Raw genomic sequence first — 12,125 nt, 5'->3', positions numbered from 1 at the left:
GAGACTGCCCTTTTGTATTTTAAGACGTTGTATTTTATTTTTGTATGCTTTCAGTGTTGTTATGATATGCTTCGGTTTGCTCTACTCACTTAGAGATGTTTTTATAGAAAGCAACCTAGAAATAAGATTACAGACCCCATACCCCCTTCCCTCCTGGAACCCATAGCCATGCCATAAAGAGAATAAAAAAATACAGGCAGCTGCATTCTTCCACTCAATATAGACTGCTGTGTTGATCCTATATATCATTATGGGTATACAGATTAATAAATATGGTATATAAATGAACAGCAAAAATTATTTTAACTTTTTAAAAAGCCGTTTTAATTATAATGTTTTGCTTTACCATATATTTAAATTAAGGATGTTTTAGTGCCCCAATGGACTTGTTATTGGGTATTTTAGTTATGTATTGATTTCATAATTGCAAACACCTTAGAAGCCAATTTGGCATATTAGTGGTACATAAATTAATATATAAGAAAATAATAATAATTACAAACAGACACATGAGCAGCAATACATAGCACAATACCCAGTTCATTAGGATCAGCATGAAGGTAATTATATAGCTTCCTGGGAGTATAGTTTTGCTTTGTTTTTAATTCGTTTTTTATTAAGGATTTTCTTCTGTTAGAAAACAAACAAAGAATGAAATGTACATACCCTGGGAAAATAGTTGGATGTAATTGTATAGTTTTCTAGGAGTACGCTGCAACGTACTCAGTGGTGCTTGCTTCTGACAGCACAGATTCACCTTGTAAAACACACTGATATTGAGCAAAAGATTTTAAGGCAGCTGAAACGCAACGTTTAGCTTTTAATAAGAAATGCAAACAGTTTTGTAAAGAAGAGTTATCATTAAAACTCCGTGGCTGAAGTAGGGATTCCATCAAAGGAAAGGAAAGAAGTGCCTAGCCTCTGCTTGGCTGTTTCCCTCATTCTCTATGCTAATCTGTCATAAATAATAGTAAAAGTGGAAAGCTTCATGGTCAAATTATTCCCTCATCAAACCACTTGCCCTGGCACTCCGGAAGATAATGCCATCACTCCTGTTCTTAAAAAAGTTCAAGAGCTGCACCCTTTTATTTTCCCTCCACTGATGTTATGGAGCGCTTCCACGATTAATTGAACTCAGTGGCGCCACCAGAGCAGGACTGGGACTCAGCAGGACTCAGCAGAATGAGCAGGAAGGCCCCTAAACACAGTAAGGTTGGCGACTTCCGGGTCGGCGCCATCGCCGAATGGCGGACTCCCTCCGAGCTCCGGAGGGAGCCTGCTGGGCAGGGGTTGGGTCCTGCCGCGCCGGCGACGTGGGGACCCTCAAAAACCATGGACTTGGTGACTCGGCGGGCACCGTTTGCGCCCCCCGACCCGCGAAGCAGCCTTTTTAAAGGCTGCGGAACGGGTGACGGGGTGTGTGGTGCTGTGAGTCCACTGCTTCCCCTGCCTAGCGAAGCCGCATGCCATTCGACGGAGAGCACCAACTTCTTCTTTTGAAAATTTGGATTAAAAAGAACAACCCGTGAGTAAATTTATCGGACTTAAAAGGAAAAATTTGTTTTATAAATTCGGAGCGAGCGGGGGAGGTGCAAAAAGGAAGTCCGCCCCCCCCCCCTGTTGTAGATGTTTTAACGCAAGGATTTGATAACTAAGATCGAGAGAAGAATTTGCTTATTCGGAAACAGTTAATTTCACGAAGGGAAATTACAAGTAATTGTGCTGGAGGAGAAGAGTGGTTTGTGAGAACTAAAATGTAACCCCCCGGGAACCGGGAGCGATCCGTTATGAGAGACTGGTGAAGAGACATAGAAATTTTGACAGCTGTCAAAGTAGCTGTCAAAATAGGAGAATAAAAGAGAACTTTGTTACGATGACTTTGCTGGTTAGGTTCGTTACAATTTGGATGCAAATTGTTGAAAACAAGGGCAACAAGTTATTTGACTTTTGGGTCTGATCTGGAAAGCAACTAAGTTACCATATTCCCTCTAGAGGGAGTTTTGGGACATTGCAAGAGTGGCAGCAAGTGGAAAAACACTCATGGAATTGAACAGATCTGTTATCTCCTGGGAAAGCTGCAAAAATGAAGTATTATTTTGTCTACAGAGGTTTCTACACTAAAGGAGACAATGGATTTATCTATTGAAGAAAGGAAGGGACTTGACGTAAGTTTATGTTCCTTAACAAATAAAGCCTCTGTAGAGGAACCAGAAGTTTTTGAATTAGAAGGTTGTTGCAGCGGAACAGGAAAAGAAACCTGAGGAATAAGAACTGGACTAAACTTGAAGGTGGAACATTTGGGACATCCAGACTGTAAAAGGATCAAGAAACAGAATCTGAGTTATACTCTTAAATATAGAGGTCTGGATGGAAGAAGAATGATCTTTTCTGAGAGATTCTCCAAGATTGGACCTTTTGAAATTAAAAATTACCTAAAAGACGGCAAAGTCGAATTGAGAGAGATCTAGATATGGACGTGGGATCTCCAGGCCGGCAGTAGACAGATGGATGGATTTTGGGGATCGAAACCGGGAAAGGGGGGAGGGAGATTTGGAACCCAAAGGCTGTAAAATTATATCTTTTTATTTTTTCTTGTTTTATTTTGTGGGATAAAAATAGGGGAATTCGTGGAAGGGAACTGGGGTCGATTTTAGGGAAGTATAAAAAAATTTAAAGAGAAATGGTTAATTAAGATAAATTAATTTTGAATAAATGGGCTAATTGTAATTATAATAAGGTTTTAAAATTTGGGGTAAGAATTTGTGGAATCAATCTAATGGAAATGGAATACAAGAGGGGGAGGGGGGGGAGCCCTGGAAAGATGTCAATGAAATTAAGGCTTTAAGTGTAAATTTTATCTTTTTCTTTTTTCTTTTCTTTTTTTCTATTCTGGAAACTTTAATAAATATCATTAAAAAAAAACACACACACAGTAAGGTTGGCACACCTGATTATGAAGTTAGTGGAATAAAACACACAATCATCTAATAAGGTGGGAGGGATGCTCCTGTGAAATAATTTAAGACTGGAAAATCCAGTGGCACCATTAAGTCCAGAGTCTAAAATTATGTAACAGCACCACTGATTTAACTTAGGACCCCCAGGGCTGAACATCTTGCTAATAGTTCCCACCAGCACCACCACTCTGCCATGTGACGGTCAGTTTGATTATGGGTTGGTTTGCTTGTGCATCTTCCCATCTGCTTGCCGCTTTCTTTGCTGTATCAATCTTGGCAGGCGTGTAGTAAGCGGCAAGCAAACAGTGCATCACCCAGACACTCTCTGGGATATTAATGGACAAGGAGCCCAAGAAGCCACTGGCACTACAGGTTTGGGCATGACAAATGGCAGGGGAAAGCAGCGGCCATCCATCACCCCTGGCACCCAAGGGCACGCGGCAGCTACCAAAGCAAAAGGAAAGAGGTCTTTTAGGGTGGAAAACAAATGAGAAACAACAAGGCATGTTCCTTTCCCAGCCAAAGAGGGGAGGGGAGCATTTTGTCACATCTTTACTGGACAGATGACTCTAGTTTAGAAGCTCTGGAGCTTCGTGGGAAGCTGCATCCTTTGACTGTGAGCATCCTCAGTCTAGATGGTTTTCTGCTACTGGGAAGATACTCTGTGCACACTAAGAGGCATTCCTCTTGAGTCTGCCTGGCTGAAAATGTGCGGGAAATAAATTCACAGCTCTGAGACCTCCAGTTGTGGTGGAACTGTGCATTCCCCCCTAAGATTCTTCGGAGGAAAGCCAAGATATAAATTAGGTAGAGAGGTTGGCAGCAGTGGCGTGCGCTGAAATTTTCTGTAGGGCCAGAAGCGCCAGCTTGCGAGGGAGATTGGGGAGGGGGCATGTGACATCTTGACGTCCTGGCATCATGCATGTGAGCATCGCACCTCCATCTCTTAGCCAGACAGAAGCTTCTTGGGCTTTGGGAAGGAGGTGCTAGGGTTCTGATAGAAGAAGAAACCCAAGTGACGGATTGTAGGGAAGCAAGATATGGGAGGGTGGAGAGCCCTAGCTACCCTCATGCACACCTCCTTTTTGATGCTAAAATTTGATCCCACTGTGTACATCAACAGTGGTGAGTGACAGGTGCCTGGTGCAAGGGCACCCTCCATGCGGCGCTGACTACCTCCTTCATCGATCCAGATCTTGATATCCTATCAATGAGCAGACATACCTCTCCAAACACATTCTTTAATACTAATCTAATATAATGTGTTCAGTGTCTGAAGAGAAGAGTTTGGATTTGATATCCCGCTAGCAATCTCCTTTTCCTTCCTCCCCCACAACAAACACTCTGTGAGGTGAGTGGGCTGAGAGACTTCAGAGAAGTGTGACTGGCCCAAGGTCACCCAGCAGCTGCATGTGGAGGAGCGGGGAAGCGAGCCCGGTTCACCAGATTACGAGTCCACTGCTCTTAAGCCGTGTTTAAAAAGCGTTGCCTTTTCTCAAACAGATATATTTCTCCCTCTTCTCGGTAATCATTGATCGGTGGGGATATACAAATGGATTGATACATGAATTCGGATAAGGTGAATGTATTGTGTGGGGTAAATAAGGAAAAGTGTGAAGGAGAACACAAATCAAGCCACAAAAGGAAAAAGTAATGAATAGATGACATAAGGTTCTGACCAGTTTAAGATCCAGCAGTATTATGGGTTTCAAAAAGTGTCGTATTTTGCTTTTCAAGTTAAAGAGGGGTTAAAAAAAATACTAAGGATGGCATCCAGTGGTGTTTTTTTTTAGGGGGGGAATAATGGAGCAAGTAGCTGCTTAGGAAGCTGGATTTATGCTCATTTTTTTCTTGTGCACCTGCAGAATCACAATTTACCCACAACCCTGGTTTTCACTAATAATAATAATAATAATAATAATAATAATAATAATAAATTTTATTTATACCCCGCCCTCCCTGGCCAAGGCCGGGCTCAGGGCGGCTAAAACCAAATATATAATATATTAAAAACACAAAATCAAACAGTTGATTAAAACACAGCTCAAAATCACAGTAAAACCAAAATAAAATTAAGTGGCCAACCCACGAATCACAGCCATGAAGGTAGGAATATTAAATATTTTCCAGACCTGGTTACCCGTGCTGGTCCCATATGGGCCAATAGAAAGGGCCAAGGGGGCCACTTACATACAGGGTTTCATTTATGGCATGCCTTGTAAATAAAGTCAGAAAAGTTACTAGCCAACCATTTGTTACTAACGCTTCCGCTTCCACACAACAGTGCTAATGATGTTGGTCTATGTGGAGAGGCCTGCTGACCATTGGCAGACCAGAGGTAAATTATGTCTGGAGAAATGGGGGCAGGGAAAGGGTGACCTTATGGTTCTCCCTGCAGCCTCTTTCAAACGGGACTGACTCACCTGCTGAAAATGCCAATACTTAATTTCAGGCAGCAGTTTTGCAAAGCCCAGTAAATGAGCAGCTTGGCAGAGACATCTATCATCCGCAATCCGTAAGGCCCATCCATCAACCCCAAAAACAAGCCCACGATTCCTCGGCCAGTGGCAGCGTTTGGCCAGGTGTTTTGCAAGCACACATCCTCCTCTCCCTCTGTCTCTCCTGCCCAGCACTGGCCTAAGGAGGCTGCAAACCTGCAATGCCCTGGTTGGTCTTCAACTCAGTTTTGCTCACAGCAGACTCATAAGAATTAGGAGGACTAAGTTAGGTCCATTCGCTTCATTGAGTTTATTCTGAGAAAAATGTAGTTGGCTGCCACTATCCGGAGTTTTATCCTCCCTCACCCTCCCTGCCCAACCCACATCCTCATAGATAAGTGAGTAAAATGGATCTGAAACCAAAGGAGGAAAAGCAAGAAAACGTTTGTGCATATTTTGTTGCGTGTGTTGGAACCTGTATCCATAGAGGGCCTGGGAATCCCAGGATAGACTGTAGCTTGGTGTTAAGACACCTGCTTTGCATGCAGAAGGTCTCATCTTCAATCCACTGGTGTGCCCAGGTAGAGTGCCAGCCAGAAACCCTGGAGACCTGCTGCCAGCCAGTGCAGGTAACATTATGCTAAAGGGATGCATGACTCTAACTCATTCTAAGCTAGCTTCCTGTGTTTGTTAGTTATTCCATTTATATACCACTTTTATCTCCCAAGGATCTCAAGGTAGTGTATGTGGTTCTTCATCCTCACATCAACCCTGTGAGGTAGGTTAGGCTAAGAGATGGTGGGCTGGCCGAAGGTCACCCAGCGAGTTTCATGGCCAAGTGGGGATTCAAACCCTGGGACTCCCAGGTCCAAGCCCAACACTCTAACCATTACACCACACTGGCTCGGCGTTCTTCACATTCTGAAAAATGACCCCTGGCCGCAATGCTGGCTCCAAAAATCTGGGGATCCTTAGGCAAGACGCATTCAACCTGTATTAGGTGATGCTTGAAAACTGTGGGTTTTAATACTGCCTTTGGGTGAAGAGCATTTGATCCACCTGCTCCATTTCCTTTCCTACCCAGTTGCCTTTGCCCTTCTGCATACCAGACAGAGAACCACTGAAGCAGAAGCAACAGGATGACCAGTAATGCATCGCCAAAGAAGAAGGTCTTTTATCACCGCCCCCATAATGGTGGGGGGAGAGGGGAAAAAAGAGGTCACCAATTTGCATTTAATTTGCGCATGAGAATTCATATGCATAGATGGGAGATTTAGAATAATTACCATAATTTCAGTAGAAATGCAATACATCTCACCATAACGGCAAAGACACTGGGCGACTTGGTTGCAGGCACCAGCTGCTGCCAGCTTCTGATGGGTAACTTCAAGGCTACTGCTTTCCCTTTTTCTAGTTCCTTATCCTCAAACTGACTGGATAGTCCTCAAACAGAGGGCACCATCAAACATTTATTCTACCTGTGATGGATTTCCACATGAGGCCTCCAGGAGGAAAGGAGAGAGCGCTGAGCCACAGCTGCAAATCTGATAAAAGGCCAGTTATAATGGAGGGTGTCTGGGATGTGGGTGGCACTGTGGGTTAAACCACAGAGCCTAGGGCTTGCCGATCAGAAGATTGGCGGTTTGAATCCCCACGACGGGGTGAGCTCCCTTTGCTCGATCCCTGCTCCTGCCAACCTAGTAGTTCGAAAGCACGTCAAAGTGCAAGTAGATAAATAGGTACCACTCCGGTGGGAAGGTAAACGGCGTTTCCGTGCGCTGCTCTGGTTTGCCAGAAGCGGCTTAGTCATGCTGGCCGCATGACCTGTACGCTGGCTCCCTCGGCGAATAAAGCGAGATGAGCGCCACAATGCCAGAGTCAGCCATGACAGGACCTAATGGTCAGGGGTCCCTTTACCCTTTACCTTTTAACAGAGGGTGTCAGGTGCTTATCAAAGGAGCCCTGACAGATGTATAAGGCCCTGGGAGGAGCAGCTAGCCAAACAGGTCTCGCTTTCTGTCTCCTGCCTAGCCTAGAACTCTCTCCGTTCCCTTTACACTTAACCCATGACCCAAATCAGAAACTCTTCATGCGAGCGTGCTTTATAAAATTACTCAGTATGATTTAATGACTTGGCAGATGCAATCCACACGAAGGAGTAGCTGCAGCAAAGCGTGCTCCTTAATTAGGCAGGAAATTAACTTGCAAGTTAATTAATATGAATTTAATGAATGCCATTTACACTGGGCATTTCTGGATTGGGTGGAGGAGAGTCTTGACTAGTACGATTCTAAGCCCAGTGTTGTCAAACACAAGCTGGAGAAGGGAGTTTATTCATACTGTGTCCTTTGGGTCTCCTACCCCACTCCAAACAAGTCACTGAACTATCCTCAGGGCTAGGACGCATGACGCTCACATGCCAAGATGGCTCATCTAACAATGGCTCCTGCCTCACTCATGAGCCAATATCGGCCTCGTTCCCCATTCTTTAGGGGATTAGAACCTAATCAGGACCAGGATGCAGGGGCGGAAGAAAGGGTGTGTGGTGGGGGCGGTTGCCCCTGGTGTCACCACTGAGGGGGGTGACAAAATGCCAGGCAGCACTCACAGCAGGGCCTGCAGTGCACCTCAGCCACCCATATCTCCTGGAAGTGACACGGTGGTTTGGGTGCCTGCAGGCTCTGCACTGCCCCAAATGGTCCGCCTGCTGCCTCCGCCTCAGCTGTAGGGTGGCTGAATGGGAGGAGGCAGGCAGACTCCTTGGAGGCCCCAAGGAGTGTCCTGCTCTGCGGGTGGCTGGCCTTGGCCCCGGGCGCAGGGCATGCGTGCCACCCTAGGTGCCCAAATGGCTGGCTCCGCTGCTGCCAGGATGAACCTTTTTCATTAGGCAACCTTCCAGAAACCTATAGTTGGAAAAGTTTCAGGGGCATTTGAGGATTGAAGATAATGTTTGCTTATAGAAAGTGGCTTTGTTGGCTTTTATATTGGACCAAACTGCAGGAGGCAGTGGAAGACAGGACTGCCTGGCGTGCTCTGGTCCATGGGGTCACGAAGAGTCGGACACGACGAAATGACCAAACAACAACAGACAGAGTGAACATTATTTCTTTTACAGCAAACAGATGTGGAATTGGAACTTCTTTATTTTCTGAATCCTTCCTTCCTTTCTCTCTCCCCCCCCCCCCATTTTTGTGTTTTTATTGTATCTAGATAAAAGTCTTGGTTTGGGTTTTTTAAAAAAATAAAAAGGGAAAAGATATTAAGTTTTGTATTTTTCTCCATAAACCTTAAGAATTTATTATTATTATTTTTTATTTTAATGAAGGGACAACCAAAGTGATCAAGGAAGGGGTGGAGAGACTCCTTTTTGGAGAAGGTTTGCAGCGTTTGGGACTTTTTAGTTTAGAGAGAAGGCAGGGAAGAAGTGACATGATAGAAATTTGTAAAATTTACGTGTGGCGTGGGGAAAGTAGACAGAGAAAGGGTTTTTCTCCCTCTCCCGTAACACCAGAAATCATGGATATCCAATGAAGCTGAATGTTGGAATATGCAGCTTGTTATGTATTCAGTGGCCTGTGTTTGCCTGAGCTTGAGTCTGGACTAAGGATTCTGAGCCCCTGTGTTCTGATTCAATACATGATATCCAATCACAGAACATTTCATGACTTGGGCCTCTGCCATTGGCCCTTAAACTCAGAGTCATGATTCACAGCTTGGACGTTTAGAGAGCCAATCGCGTTGGGAGTGGGAGTGGCCCAGGCCTTCAGAAATGTATATAAGCAGCTGCTTTGCCCCTGTTGTCCAGTTCTGTTAGTTCAATAAAAGTTCTTTCTGTTAGCACTGTGTCTTGCCTTGTGAGAACATACCTACACTTCACAGCTGCCCCAACCTTATTGTTATCACCACCACATTCTAGCCAACTCAGCTATCCAGGCTCTAGGTGGCCCCCAACTTAGACGGCTTTCAAAAAACATTGGACATATTTGTGGAGGAGTCTAACAATGGCTACTAGCCATGATGGCTGTGCTCTGTCTCCACAGCTGTAGGCAGTAATGCTTCCAAATACCAGTTGCTGGAGATCACAGGAGGGAAGATTACTGTTGTGCTCAGGTCCTGCTCAAGGGCTTTCCCTAGTTCTTGCCATCTCTCCTCTCCATCCATGAAAGCAGGAGGCATCATCAGAGCTCAAGAACACAGTCCAGCCAGGCGAAAACACTGAAGGGGAAGCAAGGGTGGCTGGAGAGTTCCAGGGGCTGCATAGAGAGGTGTGGGCTGGATCTACACTGACCTGTTTAACGTTATTAGAACGGTATTAGATATATCGTTCTAAAACATCACAGGGCATACTTGGGGGGAAAATGTGTTTCTTATCTCTGTCAGAATGCTGTTTCCCTACTGCCAGTTGCTGGTTGCTCTACAGCAAAAGTGACCCTCTGATGTCACATTTTAGTAATGCATTATAAATGTTAAAAGTAGAACGTCATGCAGCCATATGGTTATCAAAACCATTCCTTCCTTAACATTAAAATCCTAGCATTGTTAGCAATTTACAATGGGGTGGGAGGTTCACAGGCTATGAAGGACTTGCTCATAAATTTATTGAAAGCTTCACGTATTATTGTAGCTAGGAAGTGGCAGGGGCAAGCAGAATACAAAAGGGAAGGATGGTATAAAGAGGTGTGGGATATAGCAATTGTTGATAAATTAACATATGCCATTAAGGTAAGACGGGGAATATGCAGGAGAAATTATTTTGAGGAGATATGGAGGGTGTTTGTAGAATTTGTACCGTTAAAACGGAAAGGGGTCAAACCATCGCAAGAGGTGTTGAAATTTTGGAAGGTTGGATAGTTACAATGGAATGGTCTTGGTGGTGGGGTGCATGTTTTTATTCTTATTTATTTATAATTATTACTTTGTCAAAATAAAATTAAAAATTAAAGAAGACGACGACGACATTAAAAACCATGAGTGTAGATCTGTCCCTGGAGTGTCACTCATGTCCTCCAGGCCTGAAATTCCCTACCCTTGGTCTTAAAGAGCCAGATAAGACCTCCAGATTACCCACTGCCAACCAGAACCTGACATTTACTGAAGCCAGGCCACTGGGCACAAACCTTAGTCTCAAAACACAGAGATCAACCTCATAGTCTCAAAGCCTTGGTGAGTGCTTGCATTTTCCCTGTGAGAGAAGCAGGATAGTGTAATGGTTTCCTGGAGACAAGAGCCAAATAGCAGGAGCCCACTTACCAGTGATGTTGGTGGCCAGAGAAAGGTTCTCACAGTGTTCATCCTGGATGGAAGCTGCGGCAAGGTTGATCCAGAAGAGAATAACCTGTGTGAGAAGGAGAGGCTAATGCTGTGAGGCTGCAGGGGAAGAAATGGTCTCTATACCCTTCCATTCTCTGTCCGATTCCCTCTCTCAATTGATAGTTTTGGGGCAAGGTCCTCCAGAGGAGAGGCGGTCTCCTTGGCCAGATCTAGTCTATTGAAGGGTTCTGTAGGTTGTTAATTGACTCATTAGTATGCTCAAATCTTTGATGTGCTTTAAATGAATTGCTAACTGGAATTGTCATGTTGTAGCAGTATTAAAAATGTTATTGTGGATTATCTGCTATTTTCTGTGAACTGCTCTGGGTGCAATAGATTGGAACCAGTGTAAGGCTGCAATTCCTATACCAACTTACCTGTGAGCAAGTCCCATAGAAGTCAGTGGAGCACCCTTTGGAGTAATCATGTACAGGACTGCGCTGTAAGCTAGTTTTACCTTGTTCCTTTGGAATCAATTGGTCTTAAAATTAAGTCATGACTAGCTTGTTGAATTGATTGCATTGAAGTGCGACTAACTTAATTTGGAGCCAATCCAATGCACTTGAAGAAAATGTGGCTTACAGATAACTGGACTGGACTGGACTGGACTGGATGACCTCTCAGGTTGCTTCCAATTCTTAAAATTCAGTAATGTTATGAGTCTATGGCAGCTCATTCTGAAAGACTGAGTGGAGTGTAGGAATGACTGCAGCAATGTGGTTTTTTTCACTCCACCAGCACAAACTTTGGAGAGCAGAACTGTGAGGAAAACTGAAACAAATATCCATAAATGTTCAAAACTGGCAAAAAGGAGAGCTTGTAATTTAAACACTGAATGGTGGCTTTAAAATAAACAAACGAGCTAACGTTTCCGAAGGTACTAAATGTGCTTCATATATATTGGCATATTTTAATTGCTTTGGCAGGCCCCACTTAACAAGGAAAGCTCATGTAAATGTCCAATATTCTGTTATACCTGGGACATATTTGATCATTCAGAGTATTTTCAGCATGGGAATTCCTCTATCCATTTTCCTTCATCACCCACTGATCGCCTGTAAAGTGCCATCTCCCCCCTCGATAAATATTCCTTTTCAAAACTGCAGTGAGGTTCACAAGCAGTGTGAGATGATGATAGCAGCCTGCTGTAAGTAGGGTTGCCAAGTCTGCTGGATTCTGGGCGGAGAAATCTTTCCATCCTTTTCTTCGCTTCTGTTTATAGCGCATCGTATTAAAAAATAAAAATGAAAGCACTGTCCTCTGATAGTGTAATTACCTGCTTGTGGAGTGAGCAGGCACCTATATTGCTCAGGGTAAACCTTGAAGATGCTATAACATATGAAAGGCAAATGTGAAGGAGGATGCCTTCCTTCAGCCTATGTAACACATGCAGATATATGCTGATGAGAAGGATACACTG

At 44.1% G+C, this 12,125-nt stretch overlaps 1 protein-coding gene across 2 annotated transcripts in view; it reads right to left on the bottom strand.

Annotated features, from left to right (window-relative positions):
• The window catches only part of CRHR1 (corticotropin releasing hormone receptor 1), a 73,498-nt gene that overhangs the window by 40,402 nt on the left and 20,971 nt on the right, over window positions 1-12,125 (bottom strand). The window contains exon 2 of one of the 2 annotated variants that reach the window (XM_083708837.1): window positions 10,646-10,730. The exons of the other annotated variant lie outside the window; for it this stretch is intronic. Coding sequence (XP_083564963.1) covers window positions 10,646-10,730 — 85 coding nt within the window. The remainder of the gene's footprint in view (window positions 1-10,645; window positions 10,731-12,125) is intronic. 2 annotated transcript variants of the gene reach the window in all.

The sequence above is a fragment of the Podarcis gaigeae genome, assembly GCF_964106915.1.
Source record: "Podarcis gaigeae genome assembly, chromosome: 13".
Classification (NCBI taxonomy): domain Eukaryota; kingdom Metazoa; phylum Chordata; class Lepidosauria; order Squamata; family Lacertidae; genus Podarcis; species Podarcis gaigeae.
The sequence above is the reverse complement of the archived record's forward strand: the minus strand, read 5'-3'. Positions and strand labels throughout refer to the sequence as shown.